Source organism: Pan paniscus, chromosome 4, assembly GCF_029289425.2.
Source record: "Pan paniscus chromosome 4, NHGRI_mPanPan1-v2.0_pri, whole genome shotgun sequence".
Classification (NCBI taxonomy): Eukaryota; Metazoa; Chordata; class Mammalia; order Primates; family Hominidae; genus Pan; species Pan paniscus.
The window spans coordinates 37,967,881-37,991,357 of record NC_073253.2 but is presented as its reverse complement, the minus strand read 5'-3'; the positions used below and the strand labels follow the sequence as shown (position 1 = coordinate 37,991,357).

At 40.8% G+C, this 23,477-nt stretch overlaps 1 protein-coding gene across 11 annotated transcripts in view; it reads left to right on the top strand.

Annotated features, from left to right (window-relative positions):
* The window catches only part of PDE8B (phosphodiesterase 8B), a 253,777-nt gene that overhangs the window by 126,623 nt on the left and 103,677 nt on the right, over positions 1–23,477 (top strand). For 6 of the 11 annotated variants that reach the window (XM_057302282.2, XM_034959920.4, XM_024928744.4 and 3 more), the window contains 3 exons: positions 4,261–4,320; positions 17,795–17,985; positions 21,252–21,311. In XM_057302282.2, the coding sequence (XP_057158265.1) occupies positions 4,261–4,320; positions 17,795–17,985; positions 21,252–21,311 (311 nt within the window). The remainder of the gene's footprint in view (positions 1–4,260; positions 4,321–17,794; positions 17,986–21,251; positions 21,312–23,477) is intronic. The other 5 variants (XM_034959921.3, XM_034959916.3, XM_008965078.6 and 2 more) reach the window with 1 other exon arrangement.

Sequence of the window (23,477 nt, the reverse complement as noted above, 5' to 3'; positions counted from 1 at the left end):
CTACGCTGTAGTTCAGCAGTCCTTCCTCATTAGGCTACTGTGGAAACACACGTGGCTAGGAAGTGTGTCTCTCTTCACACTCTGGTCCCACCCTCCCCTCTTCTCAGGTGTTGGAATTATGTTACCTATGCCCCCACCCCTGCATTTGTTTCTCTGACCCTGGCAAACTTGGCCACTTCCTGGAATCAGAGCTAATACACTAATTGAAGAGTCTGTGCATCTGCAGTTGCTCAAAGTTCATTCTTTGAAGTAGAGAATCTTGGCCTGGCTACACAGATGTCAGTAAATATCTCCTGTTTCTGTTCATAGTTGCTGTTTTATAAATTGGTGAAATGCAGGCACTTAGACGCCTGTGTCAGAAGCAGAACTCTGCAAACTGCCGTCTGTGAGTACACCTGCTACAGGTTTTTTCCTGCTGGTCACTACCTAGTGCCAGCCCTCAGAGTCAGCAAGAACAAGTTCCAGTGTTCTTTTGGGACAGTTGACCTCTTTTGGACACAGAAGCCAAGGCCAGATGACTTGGAGCACAGACCAAGAAGGAAAAGGCAAGCCAAGAGACACAAAGCAAAGTGTGGGTCAGGACTAGAGGAACTGGTAAACTGAGGCACCCACGCCGATAGTGCAGGTAGAGTGACAACACGTGGGAGGGAGCACAGTGAAGTGAGGCTGGGAGGAGAGAGGCAAAGGATGCAAAGGATGGTAGAGATACGAGAGGCAAGGGTTTGGAGAATGTCCCTTAGCAGCAACTTTACAGCCCCACTTCCGGGCTCTGCTGTCCTCCCACGAGCTCACAGCATGCCTTCCTGCTGGGTAGGTCAGACAGGAGTTAGAATACTGGATGGCAGGCAGAGAACTGTTGTGGCTATGAGAGAAAGTTGTAGGGTCTTTCCTGCCTTTAGGAAGAAAAATGATATGTCTTCTAGCTTGAAAGTTGCTTTTAAAACTCCATGCTGTGACGCAGTGGCCATTGCCTGTCTGCCCCTAGGATTACAGGTGTGAATGCACCTGGCACAACGCCTGGGTCAGAGGGACTTAAGGAATGTTCGTAGTCATCAGATATTCTCCTGGTAGAGTCGAAAGTCGCCTGCCCTTCCCCGCCAGCCCACCATGTAAGGTTAGCTGTATCAACACTTCATGCACATATTGATTATTTGGAAAAGTATACAGGCAACTGGACACAATGGCTCATGCCTGTAATCCCAGCACTTTAGGAGGCCGAGGCAGGCAGATCACCCAAGGTCAGGAGTTTGAAACCACCCTGGCCAACATGGCGAAACCCCATCTCTACTAAAAATACAAAAATTAGCTGTAAGTGGTGGTGGGTGCCTGTAATCCCAGCCACTTGGCAGGCTGAGGCAGGAAAATCACTTGAACCCAGGAGATGGAGGTTGCAGTGAGCCAAGAAGGCACCACTGCACTCCAGCCTGGGCGACAGAGTGAAACTCTGTCAGAAAGAAAGAAAGAAAGAAAGAAAGAAAAAGAAAGAAAGAAAGGAAGGAAGGGAGGGAGGGAGGGGAGGGGAGGGAGAGGAAAGAGAGAGAAAGAAAGAGAGAAAGAAAAGTATACAGGCAAGGTATTGGTTAGGGGTGAATTATTATTTTTTGGACAGCCTGTGCCCTTCTTGCAGGAGTCCTTCCCTATCTCTTGGCCTTCCAATGCGAGTCACTTTTTATTTTATTCCTTTTAAGCTTCTATTTATGATTTCATTCATTGCTTTATTTTCTGCCACTGAATGACTCTTTTAGAAGCCTAATTTTGCTGGAGAAATCATTCACAGGTGGTCTTGTTGGAGGGGGCTTTTGTGTGTGGTGGAGGCAGTGAACTCAAGAGAGATCACAGGGCAAGCGAAAAGGTACCCTGGCTTATCAAATTTATCTTAGTATATACTAAATTGGTTTCACTTTTTTTTTTCAGAGTCTCACTCTGCTGCCCAGGCTGAAGTGTAGTGGTGTGATCTTGGCTCACTGCAGCCTCCACCTCCCGAGTTCAAGCCATTCTCCTGCCTCAGCCTCCCGAGTATCTGGGATTACAGGCGCCCAACACCATACCTGGCTAATTTTTGTATTTTGAGTAGAAATGGGGTTTCACCATGTTGGCCAGGCTGGTCTCAAACTCCTGGCCTCAAGTGATCCACCTGCCTCGGCCTCCGAAAATGCTGGGATTACAGGCATGAGCCACCATGCCCAGCTGGTTTCCCTTTTTAATCATTAACCTTTTTTTTTTTTTTTTTTTTTTTTTTTTGAGATGGAGTTTCGCTCTTGTTGCCCAGGCTGGAGCGCAATGGCACGGTTTCGGCTTACTGCAACCTCTGCCTCCCAGGTTCAAGCGATTCTCCTGCCTCAGCCTCCCAAGTAGCTGGGATTACAGGTGCCCGCCACCATGCCCAGCTAATTTTTTGTATTTTTAGTAGAGATGGGGTTTCAGCATGTTGGCTAGGCTGGTCTTGAACTCCTGACTTCAGGTGATCTGCCCACCTCGGCCTCCCAAAGTGCTGGGATTACAGGCGAGAGCCACCGCATCCGGCCCAATCATTAACTTTTTAATCAGGGTTCTGGCAGTTGCACTGCTTTGGAAAGAGGGTGTCTATTTCAATAACAAAAACTGGCTTGGGAGTGGAGCTGGGTGAAGGGCTGGCAGCCCAGTGACGCAGCAGGTTCTGGTGCTGGTCCTCTCCCAGTAGAGTTGCTCTTGGGGCTGTGCCCCTAGGCTACTGGTGTCAGCACCCACACCTTGCAGGGTACTGACTTACTTAGACAAAAGAAGAGTAAGAGAAGTCCACACTCAACATGAGCCTGTCACTTTGACCTGAACACAGCAGTGAAACACTGAAGGAACTTGTTCACAGGCTCAGGGACTCAAAGCCTCCAGTTGGTTTTCATTGTGCCAGGCCTGCTGAGTGGACCCATGGTTGAGGAGGCTGCCTCCCCAAGGGGAGCAGAACAGGCATCCTTGCCCTCCTGAGAACCCCCCACAGAGGGCCAGGAACCTCAGATGAGCAGTCATTAGAGGGCTCTTTGAGTTTTCTGCTGGCTGGTTTGGTGAGAGGCCCAAGCGCCCTGCATCAGTTCTTTACACTGCTGTGTTGGGGTGGGGTGGGAGAATCAGGCCTAGAGAGGAGAAGACGACTGGTGCTTTGGAGAGTGTTCATAGCACCAGCACTAAGAGTTAAGCTTGCGGAAAGGAGAAGAAAGGAGAAAGGGAAATTATTGTATTCTTGCAAAGTATAATGTAAAGAAAGTTTGCTTTTCTTGTTTGTTTTTTGTAACTGAAAAGCCTCCCATGGCCCTTGGGTCACTGCAAGTGTCTCTGGTTGTGTAAATACTGCTGCGTGCTGAAGGTGCTCCTTCAGACTGACAAGGAGCCAGTACAGAGTGTGGAATGCAGGATAAGCTTCCAATCGTGGCAAATGACCGCAGTCTCTTAGAGAAAAACAAAATTGGATTCATGGAGGTGAGGTCAAGACCGTCAACCAAATTAGTCTAGAGAACAGTCACTTTTAGAAATCTCAGTAAAGTAATTAAAAATAAAGACAAATATTTGCTTTATGCTTGCTTCCATCTAACTGCTCGCCAAAGGCAGCCAGATGGTGTTGGCCAGTGAACACTGAAGAGCCCTATGCTCACTCCTGGAGTTGTGGGGCAGAGACAAGCCTCTTGTGGTCATCATGGTGTGGTGTTGCTCAGTTTATTTGTGGAAATACAACTAAGATGAATAATTTATCCATGGTAAATGTGAGTAAGACTAAGCTGTTTGACCCTCATAGTAAAACATGAAGATAAGAAAAACAAGATCTAAATATAGGAAAGGCTCTTAAACCATACATGTGATTTAGCCTCGAGATTTGAGAGAAATGTTTATTCTCTTTTGAAATTTCAGAATAATAATGGCCTTAGCATGATGCCCAGCACATAGTAGGTGCTCAATAAATAATTATTGAATTGAATTCTTTTCTTCCATAAAATAGTACATGCTTATTATAAAAATCCAGACACTTCTAGTAAAAATGACTCAAAGTCCAACCACTTAGCATTTGGGGATGTATCCTTAAAGACATTTCCAATGCATATAAATGTATACTTTTTTAAATACAAAAACAGGACTGTGCTATACATCATGCTTTGTAACCCATCTCCAGTTCAGTAAGCTGGATTCTTCAATTTAGTGCACACAGTGGCATAATGCAATGCGTTGCGTAAGGAAGGATGTATCCATTTGTGTAGTTTAAGACTTGACACTTCTCTTGTGCTGTCCTTTATTTAGCAGGTGTCTTCTGCGGAGGTGCGCATCGGGCCCATGAGACTGACGCAGGACCCTATTCAGGTACGCCTCCTTTACTCAGCCCTGTGACTCAGATTATTTTCTTTTTTCTTTTCTTTTTTTTTTTTTTTTTGAGATGGAGCCTCCTTCTGTTGCCCAGGCTGGAGTGTAGAGGCTCAGTCTCGGCTCACTGCAACCTCTGCCTCCTGGGTTCAAGCGATTCTCCCACCTCAGCTACCCAAGTAGCTGGGATTACAGGTGTGCGCCACCATGCCTGGCTAATTTTTGTATTTTTAATAGTGATGGGGTTTCACCATGTTGGCCAGACTGGTCTCAAATTCCTGACCTCAGGTGACCTGCCTGCCTCGGCCTCCCAGAGTGCTGGGATTACAGGTGTGAACCACTGTGCCCGGCCTGGCTCAAATTGTTTTCTTGAAGACCTAAACATTTTCCCATTTTGAGTATAAATATGATGGATAGATTGCATGGTGGATTGTGAGAAAGAACAGCTCTTCCACCCCAAAACTAGTCTGCTCCACATCCTACTGTAGCCAGAAAGGGAAGAAGCAATGAAATGGTGAAGGGCTGGGCTTTGCCATGAGTCACAACTGGGTGGGAATCTTGGCTCTGCCTTTAATCAGCTGTGTGACCTTGCATATATTGCTTCACTCCTCTGACCCAGTGTCCTGTCTGCAAAATGGAGATGATTATGCCTCGGGGAATTGTAAGTTAAATGAGATAGCATAGGATGCCTAGAACTTTCTCTGGTAGTTACCATTAATTGAGAAGATGGTTGACAAATGATAGCTGTTGCTGTTGTGTGGGAATAGAAGATGATAAAATGCTCCCCTACATCTTCTATGTGACTTAAGCCAAGCAGCCTACTGGGCTCTGTAACACAGCAGGAACTGGTGTCCAAGGATACAAGGCCCAACCACCTGTAGGACTGACTTCACTCTAATAATGGCAGCAACTATGTCCTCCTTGCAGCCCTTCCAGGTTCCTGTGCCCCCTTAAGAGAAACATGTATGAAGAGGGAGTTTGTACCCGTTTAAATAATTTCTAAATCCTTATCTGCATATAAGCCATCCTGTTAGGCCTAAATAAGTTAACTTCTTCCTTGTAAAAACTGTAGCTTATTAGCACCTGGAATCTTGCCCTGTACTTGGGACAAGTAAAGATGCAGAAAAGATGTAAACAAGTCAACCAACATATAGATGAAAGTGAAAAACCAAGCAAGGAAATGTGCTATTTGATTTATGAGCAAATGGAAAAAGAAAATAGTGTTTTATAGTTGCTTGGAAAAAGAAATGCAAATCTAGGAAAGGAAAAAAAAAGGAAGAGATTAGCTTGGGAAAATTTGATGAAAACAAATTTAGGAACAGAGAGAGAGAGAAAAATAAACACCAGCCACAACTATTTGTATAGAATACAAACAAATGGAAAATTTCAGTAATCATTCTGAGCCATGTCCTTTGTACTCCAATTTTGAATAAAGGCAATAACAAATAAAGGCATTGATATCAAGGACTTATTCCCAAAGCAATTTCCAGAATACTTTTTGGGATTAGTGTGGTTTTAGATCAATTTCATTTACCTTCATTTTTGTCCTATGCTACACTGGCAATAAATGCTCATAAGGATGTCTCATTCTTTTAAAAATGTAAGTTGTCAAATGTTAAAATATTTCAAATATTCATAAAGGTGCATGTGTGTACCAACACCCACTTCTATCAAATATTAATGATATGTCTTATTTGTTTCAGAGTTTTCTCAGAAACAAAAGATTGTGGATACTGTTTAAGCCCTTTATTTATCCCTTTGCTACCCCTTTCTTTCCTCTCTGAAAGCAACCACTATGATACGTATTTGTATACTCACTCTTCGTATGTATGTGTCCATTCATAATATGTACACTTGTTTTGAATGCTTTTTAGCTCTCTTTGAAAGGTGTTGTGCTATACACATCGTTCTTCATTCATCAGTTGGTGTCATATCTAAGAATTCATTGCCTAATCTAAGGTTGTAAACATTTACTTCTTTGTTTTCTTCTAAGAGTTTTATAGTTTTAGATCTTACATTTAGCTCTATGATCCATTTTGGGTTAATTTTTGTTTATGGTGTGAGGTAGGGGCTTTATTTTTATCTAGTTGTCTTAGCAGCATTTGTTTAAAAATACTCTTCTCCATTGAATTGTCTTGGCATCTTTGTCGAAAATCAGTCATAAATGTGAGGATTTACTTTTGGACTCTCAGTTCTATTCCATTGATTTATATGTCTGTCCTTATCCAGTACCACACTGTCTTGATTAGTGTAATTTTTTAGTAAGTTTTGAAGTTGTGAAGTGTAAGTCCTCCAACTTAGTCTCATTTTTCAAGATTATTTTGGCTTTCTGTGTCCCTTGCATCTTTGTATGAATTTTAGGACCATTTTGTCAATTTCTGTGGGGGCTTCGGGGAGCTAGCTGGGATTTTGATAGGGATTGCAATGAATCTATAGACCAATTTCAGGAGTATTACTATGTTAACAATTTTGTTTTCCAGTCTATGACCATGAAATATCTTTCTATTTTGCAGGATCTTGTATCCTGCAAGCTTGCTGAACTCATGTATTAGTTTTTTGTGAATATAGAAATTCCTATAATCCTAAGGATTATGTATTATAGGATTAAATTCCTTAGGATTTTCTATGTACAAGATCATGGCCCAATCTAGATGCTTTTTTTTTCTTCTCTTGCCGAATTGCCCTAGCTAAAACCTCCAGAACAATGGTGTGTTTAGCTTTTTAAGATACTTCTAGACCTTTTCTCAAAGTACCATTTTACACTCTTACCAGCAATATGAGATTTCTGGTTACTCTAAATCCTTGATAATATTTGATGTTGTGAGTCTTTTAAATTTTAGCTATTCTGGTGGATGAGTAGTATTATCTCATCATGATTTAAATTTGCATTTCTCCATGACTCATGATGAGCACTTTTTTATTTGTTTATTGGCCATTCCTCTATTTTCTTTTGTGAAGTGTTTGGTCAAGTCTTCTCCTCATTTTTTAATTGGGTTAATTTTTAAAAGTTATTGAGTTGTATGAGTTCTTTATATATTCTTGTTATGACTCCTTTGTCAGATTCTGAGAACATTTTCTCTCAATCCGTGGCTATTTTATTCATTTTCATAACTCTGGCTTTTGAACAATAATTTTTCATTTTGAAGAAATCTTTCACTTTTTAAAAATGGTTATTGCGTTCTGTGCTTTAAAAATCTTTACTCCCAGGTCAAGAAGATAATTTCTTGTTTTCTTCTAGAGACTTTATTGTTTTAACTTTTAATTTTAGATCTATAATCTACCTCAAGTTAGTTTTTGTGTGCAGTGTGATATGGGTGTCAAGGCTGATCCCCCCACCCCACCATATTAATGTCTGATTGTTTCCAGCTCCACTTATTACAAAGACTATTCTTCCCCATTGAATTGCTTTGATGCCTTTGCTACTGATTTTTTTTATATTTGTTGCAGCTTGTTTGGTGGCCAGGTATGTAGTCAATTTTTAGATTAATACTCCACAAAAAGTGATAAAAAGATGTATTCTCTATTTGTTGGACAGAGGGTCCTATTTACATGAATTACTTCAATTTCATTAATCGTGCTATTCAAACCATCTCTATTAATTTTTGAATTAAATTTTGTGACTATGTGATCTATCAGTTTCTAATTACAGTGGATTTGTTGAAATCATCAATATCTGTTAATTCTTGCTGGTATTTTGCGTCTGTGTTGTTAGGTGTATCCAAGTTCTTGATTATTGTATATTCTTGATGACTGTCCCTTTTATCATTACATAGTGTCCTTCTTTAACCTTTTCCCTTATATTCTGTTTTATCTGTTGGTAATATTGCCAGGCCAGCTACCTTTCTTTAACATTTTCCTAGTTATCTTTTTCTGTTTTTTTCTTTCAGAAACAAAAGATTGCAGATACTTTATAACTTTATTTTGAGTAGCCTCTTTTAAGCAGCATATTGGGGTTTTTTTTTTCAATAAAAATATGGGAAATAAAATCTGTTTCTATAATCTTTGTCTTTTAATAGGTGAGTTAAATCTGATTACATTGAGTGTGAATACTGATATAGTTTTATTTTGTATTTTCTATTTATTAATCTTTTCCTTTTTTATTGTTTCTTGTTTCTGCTTATTATCAAGTTCGGAATGTTTTTGAAGTTACATTTTCTTTTCTCTAATATAGGTATACTTCTATTCTTTTAGTGGTTACCCTGAAATTATTATTACTATTATTATTGAGACAAAGTCTCGTTCTGTCACCCAGGCTGGAGTGCAGTGGCACGATCTCGGCTCACTGCAAACTCTGCCTCCTGGGTTCAAGCGATTCTTCTGCCTCAGCCTCCCAAGTACCTGGGACTACAGGTGCATGCCACCAAGCCTGGCTAATTTTTGTATTTTCAGTAGAGATGGGGTTTCACCATATTGGCCAGGCTGGTATCGAACTTCTGACCTCGTGATTTGCCTACCTTGGCCTCCCAAAGTGCTGGGATTACAGGGGTGAGCCACCGTGCCCGGCCTGAAATTATTTTTAATATGCTTGCTTAGCAGTCAAATTTTATAACAAAATCTCGCCATACTATCTTTCTGTCTTCTCAAACATGATACAGTCCTTTGCAGAATTTAAGTACATCCTGACAGCCCCACTCTCCCACAACTGAAAAACACTTGTCTATAAATTTGAATGTATTATATGTGGCATATTAAAACATACAAAAATATTTTTGATATGTGCTCATAACCTATGAAACATAATAACAAATTGAATATCATAAACTCATAAGCCTGCCACCCAGTGCAAGACCTGGAACATTACCAGTGCTATGGTATACCCCATTGATTTCCCTCATGTGAGTTTGGCTCCAAATAACAGCAGATGCAAGTGGTAAAGAGTACCTCTTTGAGTGAAGGACACAATAATTAAGGGTTTCTTTTAAAAAAGATAATAAGCTCAACTTAGAACCAAGGATGGCTTCACATGGTCTCATTCAAACATAGAGTTTGACTCAATGATTCGTGCAATAAGAATCTACTGAGTACCTCCTATGTTCAGGGCTCTATGCTAAGTGTTGCAGGGGAGAGAGAGAAGGCACCATGTTCCCTGACCACAGAGAGAGGTCTGGAAGGTCAGTTTTATTGTCTATAACACACTAACTTTCAGTGTATTGTTATCTAGTGTTTTTATGCTTCTTCTACTAACATTGCAATTGACTTAGAAAAATGAAGCTATGTCCTAATGTTTTTATTTTACTTTTTTTTCTCCTTGAAGAAAACTATTCTGTTGCTTCACTGCAATGCCAAAAATATTAATTAGCTACATCAGCCAGAGCCCTTAGGGCTTGGGAGGAAATGGCTTGATAAGAATATTTCAGGATAGAGTTGCTTTTGAGGGTGCATTTCTGAGCTCATCAGGGGAAATTTACTCCCATGTCAGGAAATGTACTCCCATGGGGCTCCACACACCCCACACAGAGCTGGCAGGAGCACAGTTAGGAGTAGAATGGATTGGAAGTGCAGAGTGGTGCTGTGGAGCACGTCTCTCCTGGGTGAGTTGATGTGACCCACAGGGAAAGTCATATTTTCCAATCTTGGCTAGAAAATAAAAAGCAGAGGAAGTGTTATGAGGCAGAGATTCAAATCAACATGATACTGTCTGAAAAATCAAGTGGCCTTTTCTTCATCCATACCTGGAACACATTTACTTCCCCAGTGTGCAGAATGTATGTGTTTCTGCTTAGAGAGTCCCGTCCCCATTCCCGTCATGCTGGGCTTTCCAACTGGACTTGGAAATGGATCCCCACAGCTGTGACCTAAGCTTTTTCTTAGCAAGGTCACACATCTCCTTTCAAAGCCTGGCCAAGATGATGAAACCCCGTCTTTACTAAAAATACAAAAATTAGTCGGGTGTGGTGGCGGGCATCTGTAATCCCAGCTACTCTGGAGGCTGAGGCAGAGAATTGCTTGAACCTGGGAGGTGGAGGTTGCAGTGAGCCAACATCGCACCATTGCACTCCAGCCTGGGCAACAGAGTGAGACTCCATCTCAAAAAAAAAAAAAACAAAAAAACACAACAACAACAACAAAAACCACCTTATTCTTCCATGTTGTAGGGCATGGGTTTTCTGGAACCATTATATTTTGGGGATTTTATATAGTGGAGATCACATGGCCTCATAGGGAGCTGACCTTCACACATTAAGTGAAATGACTGAGGGATGGAGATGTTCAGACTCAGTAACTTGCTGTGGTCAGCATTTCTTTTGCTGTCTGTCCTTACTGCTGCTACCAGGTTGTGTCTTCTACCTCGTCCAGCCAGTTTCAAAGAACCATAGAGTTGTTAAGAATTTTCATCTAATATTATAGGTAAAAATATTTATGGTGCTGAGAGATAGTAAGTTACTTAACATAGTGATTACAAAGGCCCTGGGGTCAGGCCAGCCTCGGTTCACATCTTGCTGGCAGTGCAGCTATGGACAAGTTTTTTAACCATCTAAGCCTCAGTTTCCATGTCTATAAAATAGGGATAATGCCCAACTCCAAAGAGTTTCTCTAACGGGTTATTGAGTGAGACAGTATGTTTCTAGTGCATTCAGTATAGTGGCTGGCCCTTAGAAAATTCCCATTAAACTATAGCTGTAATCAGCATCACTTTCCTAGGGACATTTAAGGAAAGTTCTCAGACCATTTTTTTTTCAACTCAAATGACCCCTCCCCTGATCAAATTGGCCACTTGTTTAGTATTATGCAGACACAGCTTATGTGATCTATATATGTGGTCTGCTTTAGAAGCTCCGTTACCAGGTGTTTGCTTAAAGCCAAACCAAATATTCCAAAAACTGGATGTTTAATGGTAGACATTGACAATCCATTTGAAGACACATAGATACACCCTCATTTAGAAATAACACTAGTAATAATGAACACCTATATTGCCTTATTCAAGATGAGGAAAAGTTAGTTTTTGTTTTCATCTTTTTTTATAATTAGCCATCACCAGATAAAGTAGTTTCATTCTAATTTAGCTGTCAAAGACAGATTATTGCTAGCCTCAAAAAGATATGTTTCAGCTTTCTTTGAGGTCTTTGTAGTTACCTTTGAAAAGCAGGTATCTCTTGCTTTGTACAGTTCCAATGTGCACAGATTTCATGGTTTACTTAGATAACACCAGACCCCCAACAACATGTTTCAAATTGCGGTTACATCAGTGTTTTAACTGTGAATAAATGCATAAAGCATAAACTTTGCAGCTGGCTCTTCAGTCCACAAATCACTATGTAAATAACAAATGTGCAGCATCATCAGTAACCTATCGCTTTTTTTAACCATAACTTTTTTTAGCCAAAGACTCTGGTTGGTTTCTGCCTATCTGTTATTCAGCCTAAGTACAGACAGCAAAGCATGTAGTTGTGTTGCCTCCTATCTCTCCGTGATAAACCCAAATGACATTATGCAAAAATAGATCATCGAAAGAGGGAATGAGCTAACAAAGATGAAAGTGCAGTGAAGAGATGCAAAATGATAATGCTGTGAGTGAAATTTGAATCAAATGTAAATGGACTTAGAGGAGAAATAGTTGACTGTGGAAAGCCGACACTGCTGTCTTTGAGAGATTCTAGACATGTAGCTGGTAGAAGTTAGTGAATGCAAGTTCATCAACATAAATGAGGACAGCGGTGTGGCAAAAAGGATGAAGATGTCATAGAGGAAGTGAGGCCAGCAAAAAACTTCACATTAATGAAAGGAGCTCTGGGGATATTGCATGATACTGAAAGCACAGAGGATAAAATGTCAGCAGCTGATCCAAAGTTAGGAGTATGACAATTTGCCAAGGCATAGGAAAGATGCTCACTTCGTATCATAACTTATACAACTAGAAGAAGGTGGCGAGCACTGTCCAAACTACTCTTGATAAATTTTTTAAAATAAATAAAACATCTTAATTTTCAATGTTTCTAATATTTTAAGTTACAGTATATTAAATAAATTTTAGCTTTATATTTTTTCATTTCCCTATATATTTATAACCAAGAATAAGAAAATTTTCAGTATGTTGACACAAATTTTTAAAGGTCACAAAACAATCATAATTTTTACCATTATTTATTAAGATAGCTTTACATGGTCATTTTTTCATTTTTATTTTTATAGAATATAAAAATGCAGATTTCTTGCATGCATATATTGTGTACTGGCTTTCAGTGTACCCATCACCCGAAAAGTGAAAAATGTACCCACTACGTAAGTTTTCAACCCTCGTGCATGGTCATTATTACAGTCTGATTCTACTATGCAAAGTGAGGATTGCCGATAGCTATGTTCTGACTATGGACAGAACACAAGTTGGCTGAGCTCTGCTCCAGAAAGAGGTTTCCTCATTGTTCCAGGCTTCAGCCCAGATCAGTTCTGCATCTTCTCCTCTTTTGCTGTGTTTACAAGGGTACAGTGAGATTGATGTGACAAAACTACTTCCTTCTGCTTGTTCTCCTGTGCTTGGATTCTTGTCCATGCTTTGTTTATCTGTGGTCACCACTTATTGGTGCATTTATTATAATTATTTGCTTCCTTGACTGGAGCCCAGGGGAAGAGACTGGCCTATGGCTATTTCTGTCATCTTTTTATTCCCAGTTCTTAACATCTTGCATAACAAGTCATCAATAAATATTCTTTGAACGAATGTTGAGGATATTATTTTGAGCAAGCACAAGGTCAGTTTGCTGTTACTCTTTACAGATCAAGTTCAGTTATAACACCATTAGTAATGATTTTTCAAAAATATATTTTGCAGAATCATTTATATGAGTTAATCATTTATTGACCTCAGTTAATAGTCAATAAATCTTAAAAAATGGCCATGTCAAAGAAATCAGAAATACTGATACACAGAATATTAAAGCTGAAGAGGGACTGCATTACTTAAGTTTTGTTTTGTTTTTATTTTTTGGTTGCAAGTAATAACTGCCTTATACCAAAAAAGTACATAAGTAAATAAGAAATGTATTAGAAGGATAGTGCAATTTTTTTTTCAGACTCCAAGAAAGAGTTGAAAAGGGTGGGTGGCTTGCGAAGGGTGTCCATGGGCCATCTCTGAGCCGTTTGACATCAGCAGTTTAACATTCTTCCATCAGTATCTCTATTTTTTTTTTTTTTTTGAGACGGAGTTTCTCTCTTGTTGCCCAGGCTGGAGTGCAATGGCACGATCTCAGCTCACTGCAACCTCTCTGCCTCTCGGGTTCAAGCAATTCTCCTGCTTCAGCCTCCTGAGTAGCTGGGATTACAGGCATGCACCACCACGCCTGGCTAATTTTGTATTTTTGGTAGAGACAGGGTTTCTCCATGTTGGTCAGGCTGGTCTCAAACTCCCGACCTCAGGTGATCCACCCACTTGGCCTCCCAAAGTGCTGGGATTACAAGCGTAAGCCACCGTGCCCAGCCAATATCTCTATTCTTAATGGGCCACAGGTCCCAGTTCCTAGCCTTTATGTCTCTCTGTTCAAATTCCAAATTCCCAGAAACAGAATATCATTAGCCTAGCTATAGCCTGGGAGATGGGAACAAAGAGTCCAATTTGGGCTACTTGGATCTACTTCTTTCCTGGAGAAGGTATTATTTTTAAGAGCTAGGCAGATATTTTTAAAAGGTGATTACTATAGTGTTTTACTCTGAAGTATATATTCTTTATTCCCATAAATTTTCACTTTGCTTAGGAATTGAATAATTGAAAAGCAGTCTTTCTAAATTTTTTATATATAGGAAAAAATTTAAATATTAGCCAAAGAAATTCTCTCCTGAGTGCCTTACCATACCTAAATAATAAGATCTGTTGGCCTTGCAACAGATACAGATTTTATTATTCAGGTATGGTAAGGCCAACAGATCTAGGAACAATTGGCATTGAAAAAATCATTACAGTTCCCAGAGCGGGAGGCACAGCATGCCACCCAGGGCCACACTGGGAAGCACGGCAGTCAGTCAGGAGGCACAGGGAGTGGGAGGAGATCCCGGGCAAGAGCCTCCACTGTGGTTTCCATGGGAAGGCTTGGGTGAGGCAGGGTGAGCAGGGTTAGGCTAGGCTAGTCTGATTAATTTCAGAAAGGTCTGGGACATATTGGTGGTTCTAGTTGTCTGGTACCTGGCCCTAGGGTGATTAGGGTTGGGGAATTGTGGCCTGGAGTGTAAGAGCCAAAGGTGGTGGTGGTTGGGGAGTGGGCTCTGGATTGGTTGATTTGCATATGAAGGGCATGCTCACAGGAGAATTGTGTGCTATCTCTAGGAATTAGCAACCCTGAGAAGGGCAGTCCTTCCAGGGTCAGCAAAGCCCCAGAAGTCAAAGCATCAGAAACACAGAAAATAAAAATATACAATTAATACAGCTGTCCACCTTCAATCAGTTTTGTGAGTTTCCATGTGAAATCCAGTTTTGTAACACCTTCAAATGTCCTAGAAGGCCTTATCATGGTCTAGCCCTCTGCCGTGAACTTGACCTGCTCCCACCCTTTTGCCCTCACACCCTCCCTTCAGTCACCCAGGCTCCCTTGCAGTCCTTAGAACACACCAGGGGCTCATAGAACTCTGCCTGGAATGCTTTTCCTTCCAACATAAACTGGGCTTGCTTTTCTCTTGCCTTCAGGCATTTGCTCACACGTCACTTTCTCAGCAGGACCTATCCTAACTGCCTACTTCCTTCTGCTGCCGGCACCCACTCCTGACCCCCTTACTCTGCTCTGCCGGGTTTCACATAGCACCTGTCATTTATTACCATTCTGTATAATGTGCTTACTTAATATTCTATTTATTGTGTGTGCCTCTACCACCACAATGCAAAGAGTCTTTATTTTGTTCATCAACATACCATAAGCAGTTAAAAGCAGTGTTTCTGAAAATCAGTGATAGCTGTTGTAATGCCCAACAAGAGAATTGTTATATTCTTACTGTATTAGTCAAAGATTGAGGCATAATGGTGTCAAGGAAATATAAATTGCTGAGATTCTTGTTTAGAAATCCATAATTCAGCCAGACAGGTGAGAGACAAGAAATGTTTCACCTTTTTTGACTTCTAGGTTTGGCATATTGAGTTTCTTGTGTTAATACCACAGCTACACCAAGTAAAAGGTTATTGACTTTTTGCACCAACCAGTTTATTCTACCTGATTTTTCTCATTCAGGCTTCCTTGTTAACAGTTTGATTTGAAGGCTTTCATTATCAAAATCCACAAGGTTGTGTCCTTCATTTTTCTTGGGAGAGCCACCTCCTGTTTCTTCCTGGAAGGAACTCTGTGGCTGGAAATGTTAGGAGCCTCATGGGCTGAAGAAGGACAGACCCTAGCCAGTCCAGGGTGCTCCTAACAAATGGCATGTATAATATATCCAGATATTTATTGATATTAAGGAATTATTGGGGAGGTTTAGATATGAAATGATATTGTGGTTTGAAAACCATAATATCATTTCATATCTAAACAATCTAAACAAAAATATCTTTTTAAACAAATGGGTAGGGATAGAGATGAACTCACATTGGCTAGGAGTTGGTTATTGCTGAAGCCGGGTAAGGAGTACATGAGTTTCATTATATTATTGTTTCTACTTTTCTATATACTTCCAATTTTCAATTAATAAAAGTATTTTTCAGCTGGGCATGTGGCTCATGCTTGTGATCCCAGCACTTTGGGAGGCCGAGGTGGGTGGATCATGAGGTCAGGAGTTCGAGACCAGCCTGGCCAACATGGCGAAACCCCATTTCTACTAAAAAAATACAAAAATTAGCCAGGCATGGTGGCGGGCGCCTGTAATCCCAGCTACTCGGGAGGCTGAGGCAGGAGAATCACTTGAACCTGGGAGGTGGAGGTTGCAGTGAGCCGAGATTGTGCCATTGTGCTCTAGCCTTGGTGACAAGAGCAAGACTCCATCTCAAAAACAAACAAACAACAAAAAAAAGTATTTTTCAAATGTAATAGTAATGATTGGACAATTTGGCTTGTTTCTGATTTTAAGTGAAACACGTTTGGTGTTTCACCATGATGAATATATTGACTATTGACTCAAAAGCTCTTCATGTTGAGAAACTACCCTTCTATTGCTAATTATTTAAACCAGACGTGGGTGCAGAAGAATATTGAGTGCCTTAACAATATCTTGAGATTACTATAGGTTTTTCTTATTAGATCTACTGCTGGGAGGTGGTTTTACATGTTATTCATAGTAAAGCCCTCTTGCATTTCTCAGAAGACCCCACAGGTAGTTATTTTTTCATTTCTCAGATATTTGCTGAACATCTAGGAAGTGCCAGCCTGGTGCTGGGCATGGGGGGTACAAGCATGGAACAAGCCAGGCCGAGCCCTCACTCTCCTGAAGCTTACTTCTCCAGTGAGGGAGATGGACCATAAATACATAAATGAGCTCAGGTGGTGGTAGGGTAGTCTGTGTCTTTCCAGCTGGCAGAGAATCTGTGTTCCTGGACCCAAGGGATGATGAGGGGGAAACTGTGTAAAGTATTGCTACCTTCTTTCCTGTGGGCGGAATTGCTTCTCAATGAGACAGTTCATCAATCGAAGCACTTTTCCCTCAACTTAGCTCCATCAGCTTTACATTTCATGATCATTCTTTCCAGATTCTGGCAAAGATTGGATGTTGAAATTCATTTTTGAGGTTGTTTTGAGTTCCCTTACTTCCTTATGTCTATAGGTATTTTAGTGCTAAGTTCAAAGAGGTGGCCTCCAGGGACTTAAAGGCAAATACCACTTGCAACTGGAATCCAATATATGTATTGTAAATGTAAACCATAATCTAACCTGTGTTAACTATCTCATTAATAATTTTACTTATTTAAAAACAAAGCTAATTAGGAAATTAGAAATACTTGTAATTGCAGTGAGTAATAATCACCACCAGAGTGAATGGGCACCTTCTCTGTGCTTATTCAGTTCTCAGAACTAACTTATGTGGCACTGTTCTTTCACTCTTAGAGCCCAGAAACTATAGGCCAAAGAGGTGAAATACCTTGTTCAAAGACCACTGTAACCAACTGGAGGAGCTGGGATTTGAACCCTGGTAGCTTCCCTCTAGAGGCCCCATTTTTAACCAGTATACCATAGGCCTGGTCTTTTGGTTGTTTTGGGGGGATTGTTTTTGGCTTTGTTTTAGACAGGGTCTCACTCTGTTGCCCAGCTGGAGTGCAGTGGTGCAATCATGGTTCACTGGAGCTTCTACCTCCCAGGCTCAAGCGATCTTTTCATCTCAGCCTCCTGAGTAGTGGAGACCACAGGCATGTGCTCCTGTGCCTGGCTAATTTTTTTGTATTTTTTGTAGAGGCAGGGTTTTGCCGTGTTGCCCTGACTGGTCTTGAACACCTGGGCTTAAGTAGTCCACTGCCTCAGCCTCCCAAAGAGCTGGGATTACAGGCATGAGCCACTGCGCCTGGCCAATAGGCTTGTTTTTAATAGTCTCTATGGATGATGATTTATTTCAAGATGCTCTTTTTGTTGTGTTTCAGGTTTTGCTGATCTTTGCAAAGGAAGATAGTCAGAGCGATGGCTTCTGGTGGGCCTGCGACAGAGCTGGTTATAGATGCAATATTGCTCGGACTCCAGAGTCAGCCCTTGAATGCTTTCTTGATAAGCATCATGAAATTATTGTAATTGATCATAGACAAACTCAGAACTTCGATGCAGAAGCGGTGTGCAGGTACCTTCTCTAATTTAATATGCTTAGTAAATGTTCACTTTACATCTTAAAATGAATTTCGTTTATAGATATCTTTAGTTTATTTCAAATATTTTTAAAATATGCGTTGATGTTTTTAAGCAGTGTATACAGATGTCTGTGGTGAAAGCTATAGCTCCTTCCTGTAGATTTCTCTCTCCTCTTCTACTTTTCCACATTTGAGTTGTACTAAATTTAGAGGTGTGAGCTGGGCTCCCCTGATAACTTCAGGGTATTCCCCCCACCCTGTGTATTGCTCATAAAAAACATTAAAATTCACACAGTTCGCATTACACAGATACGGTTTGGATTTAAACTAGCTATTTTAATCTTCATTATTCTCTCCCAAAATGAACATCGGAAATGTGTGAAATATAAATTTTTTCCTGCCTGACACAGATGGGTAGATCCCATAGCAGGCTTCCCAGTCATGGAGTGAATGCAGCCACTTTTGCAGCAACAGAAAATCTTCCAGGGACCAAAACCCCCTGCTTGTTTATAGAAATGCTTGCACTCTGGGGAGGAAACACAGGCCTGTTCATAAATAAATGCTCAGTCATAAGAGTTAGCTCTGGATGAACTGATTCATTTAGCAGAAGTGGAATGCTTTGAAGCTAGATGGAAGAGGTCACTAATTAAATGCTAGACCAAGACAGAGTCCAATTGCATGGGGAGCTGGAGTTTTCTTGAATGTTAGTAAGTGAAATAAAAGGTGAGAAAATGGCTTTTTAGACTTTGGTACCCTGACAAGAAATTAGTGGATTAAGAGAAGTTTCTTATCGCAGGCATCATCTTGCTATTCTTTGATGATTTTCAGTTTCCCAAAGAAGAATTTTTCTTAAGCATCTGTTTTAGATATGTTTTAATGGCTTCAAATAATCTCATCTTTCTGCATAAAAATATTTTTCTATTTAATAGTGTATATAAATATACATATAGTATATCATAAAATATCTGGATGCTATTTTTAGTATTAGGAAATATTTTTGATGATTTTATAGTAGAATTGGGTTTTGTAAAACTAAGTATTTCTGATTTTTCTTGGCCTTCACTTACTTTTCTTATGTAGTTTTGTAGTAGAAATATCACACTTCTTTGTTCCTACATATAATCACTTAAGATAAGCTTTACTTAAAAAGAAAAAATCAACAGGAAGAAATCTTTTAATTCAGGCAAAGGCCCAGTTTAGCAGATAAGCTTTACATTTTTCTTTGAATATAAATAAATAGAGTTTTATTTCCTACCAAATATATTTCTGTGTTAGCTGCACAGAAAACCAATAGCGGTCTATGCAGTTTAGAAGTCAGATGTACATATCTGGCAGTGTGTTTCCTGACCATTATTGGTCTTGTTGAGGGTGGCCAGATTCCAAATGCTTGACTCCCAGCACACATTCCCTGGGGAGATGGGTGGGTGACACGCTCCTGGCAGATGTGCATTCTTTGTTGTCACCTGTGGTGCTAGATCCCTCACCCTTGAGCTAGGACTGGACCTTAGCCTAACATGCGTCCTTGAGCCTCAGCCCCACCTTCTCCTTAGTCCTCTCATCCAGGAAGAGGCCTAGGTCTCTCTTACCATACCGGTTCCTTTGGAGAGACGAGAGAAAAGAGACAGCAGCAGGAAGCAATCCAAAAGATGGAAGCCAGTCCCAAAAGAAACCAAGAGAGTGTGTGCTCCAGCCCAGTTATGCTCATTACATGTTTTAGCCTCTTGCCTAAAACCCACACCTTAGGATATAGCCCAGCAGTGTGTCCATGATGCCTGCTGGGGTGGGAAAGACTGAATGAAGTTGAGAAGTACTTAGTGTTTCCCTAGAGATAAGAACATGCCTCTAAAACACTATGTATTTTTTCATTAGGTGCTAACTGGTATTTCCACTGAGTATGCACCCAGTAGGCTCCTGAGTATAAAATAAGTGTAGCTTTACCTTAGCAGGACCTGCCCTGTGGGGTGGCTGACTGGGAAGTAGCCTGTGCTGGCATTGGAGGGATATTGACTTATGCCTCCTGCCCCATTGTGAGTTAATAGCATTTTCTCCAAAAGATCTCTTTCAAATACCATTTATCAACAGAGGAAACTTCACTTCCTGGGAATATGGCAGCCGATCATTTCCGGGAGCCTTCCCGCCACACAGTGTGAGGGCTCAAGGAACAGGACATGGAGAAGGTACATTTTTTGAGAAAGGTCAGAAAATGTTGGAGTTGAAGAGGATGAAGCAATACGAGCCGGCTGTCCCTTGGGGAGTGGTAGTTCAAACACATTAAAGTAGAGAGGAGCAGAAATGCCCACAGCCAGAGAGAAAAACAAATGCATGTTGTTTCACAAATTACTCAGGAGTAATTCTGTTCTTGGAGATCATGGTTCCCTTCCAAGATATCTCAGAATAAGCAGAGGCCAGACCAAGAGAATAGGTCAAAGCAAGCTGCTGATTCACACCTAGATTCAAGTATGTGGGCCTTTATTAAAAGTTTGTCCAATTTACACCCCCCTGACCAGAACAGTGCAGAATCTGGGCTGTAGCATGGCACAGCTAAGAAGTTTCATGGACCTCAAAATTCTATGTCCTGATTATTTTGGTCCTGTTTAATTCCTAGGGAATAAACTAACTATATCCAGGTGGTCCTAGTACAACAAACATTATATGGTGACAGGTACTATATTGCAACATTTCTCAGCCCCAGCTGATGATCAAGTTGTTTAAAGTATTTAAGCACAAACTACAGCAGGACTGAAAAATTGAGGTGGCTCTTTGTACCACCTTTAATTGGCTTTAACCGGCATTTGTACATCCAGCTGCCAGCAAGTGCTTTAATTTTTATCATAAGCTCAACTTTCTGAACTACCTGCTATTTTAAAAGAAAAAAGATCAAACCCAGTGAGCTCCCCCAGGTACATACTGATAAGAAGAGGATTGTAGGACTGCCAATTTATTTTTGTTTTGAAGAGTGGAGTTTCAATTTTAAAAAATGGAATTTAAGTGGAATTTGCCAGTTTTTTAAGTGGAAAATTGGCAGGTCTGGCCTATTGGATAATTGCCTGGGAGTGAAGAGAAAAAAATTTTTAAACGAAATGAAGAGATTGTCCTAATCCACAAGGGCATCTTTCTTTGTTGTCTTCTCTGTGTTTTGAGACGTTTTCTTTAGAGAAAGATTTGATGTTGTATCATTTTCAGTGTGAAGAAGTTCCACATTCATTTAATGTAACAAAGCCCAGATCACCTTGTTTGACTTGGAGCCTTCTCATTGCAGGTCGATCCGGGCCACAAATCCCTCCGAGCACACGGTGATCCTCGCAGTGGTTTCGCGAGTGTAAGTGCACCTCCCATTCCCAGATGGAAGGAGTACTGTTCATTCTGAAATATTTGTCAGATGTAATCTGGTTTTTGAGCTATCTAAGCAATGGGTGTGTCTTGGGTCCTAGAACACCAGCCTTGGATCTTGATCTTGCTTTGGGGGTTTTGTTTGTTTCACAAGTTCCTGGAAATATTTAGGTTTTTCTCTGTATCTTGTGTAATTGCCTTTAGCACCTAGTCATACACCTCAGGGAGAAAGTTTACTCATTATATGCCAAAAATGAATGGAAAATTTGAGGAGGAGGTGGTCTGGAGAAAACATTGTTCCAGTTTATCTCTTTTTTTTCCTTTGAAGAAAAGAGATGGGGATATGCTTGTTTTTCATTTAAGAAGAAACACATTTTTTTTCATATTCAAGCATGAGAACAAAGGGGCACTAAATCCACAAGACAAGGGTTGTGAAATTGATGTTGGGACTGATATGTGGCTAGAGGCAGGACAGTAGAGTTTATCCAATGCTGGAAGGCAAAGAAAAGGGATTGCGCTGTAGGTGCAATGAAACTGTAGGATGAGTGCCTGCTCTGCTGGGTTTATCGTCTGAAGTGGCCAGCACTTAAAATAAAAGAGCCAGCAGGAAGAAAAGTTGTCTGTGCAAGCTGCAGTGGTAGAAATCTTGGCAGGTAACAAAATTTGTTGTAGTCTTTTAATGGCTGTATTTAGCTTTGCAGAGAATAAGACCTTATTTAGGACCTAGGACCTATTGGATTTGGCCGCATTATGGCATTTGGCACAAATTCTGCGACAAAGGCCAGGAAAGTCTGGCCCAGGGGACTTGAAATGCCTCATTCCAAAGCCATGTGGATACAACAGGAAATCATGGCTTCAAAGTCTTACCCTCACTGAAGACTCCTACTTACCTGCTACTCCTTGAGTGTCTCCCTAGGGGCTATGTCTTCTCACTTTGTTTGATACCCACCATGGGATGTGGTCCAGAGAAAGCAGAGACATTGTCCTCACTGGTTCATTACACCTCTCCATCCTGGTGGGAGATTAAGATTCCACAGGGAATGAATGAGGGGAACTGAGACATAAGATCAGCATCCTTCAGCCCTCTTTTTTACATTTATCTTCTGGACACTCTGAGATCTGAATGAGGTCATAGAGTCTTGGACATCAATACCAGAAATGTTCAAGGCCACACAGCATTTTTCCCAAGCCTGGCTATTACACGGGTCCAAGAACAAAATACTCTTGTTTTTCTGACTCCTATGGCAAAAAGGTTTGCTAATCCTTGACAAATAATGGTTGACTATGGCTTATTTGTTATGATGTCACCGATTTTTCCTGGTTTAATTATACAATAGTTCATATAGAGAGAGTAGTAATAAAATGAATGTGTGTGTCTATGTCACCCACTTAAGAAATAAAACATTATTAATACCCTTGGAACCCTTTTTGTGGCCTTCCTAACAGTCAGAGAAGATAGAATTTGGAGTTCCAGAAGAAAAAGAAAGTGGGTAAAATAGCTTTTCCCTTAGGGCAGGAATCAGCTGTGGGTAATGCCACAAGTCAGCACTGGGACTTCTGTTCCTGTTTTCTATCTGCGTTTCCACCCAATCCCTTTTATTCCATTTTTCTTCCCTGGTTCTTAGGATATGTCCCCCATGTTACTTGCTGGCTGTCTCAGACACTGTTTCTCTATCTTGGTGATAGAGAGCCCAGTGATGGCATGTCTTCATGACAAGCCAATCCACATCCCACCTTGTACTCAAACTAAAGTCCTGAGACTCAGCAGTAAGCTCACTATAGCAAATCCTCTTGTGAAATGAGTAGCAATTATCCATTTTTGTTTTCTCTCCTTCCCTTCTAACTGTGTGTTCCTGCTGATACTTCTCTCCCATTTGGATTGGGGGTCTTGCAGCCTGGAATGCTGGCTGTCTTCCTCATGTTGAGAGCTGGACCAGCTCGGTTTTGGTGCGGGAGTCATACTTCCAGATGGTTTGGGGACAATGGTCTCAGAATGAACAGTGCACGTAACATGTCCCTTTATGGGACTGCTCCCATACATGTGGCTCAACCCCAAAGGGCAGCTGAGTTGGAAAGGGCCATTCATGTGTACCGAGGGTGATACCTCCAGGTACACTGCTGGAGCTTTCTCTGCTGTTTTTGTTCTTTTTGCATC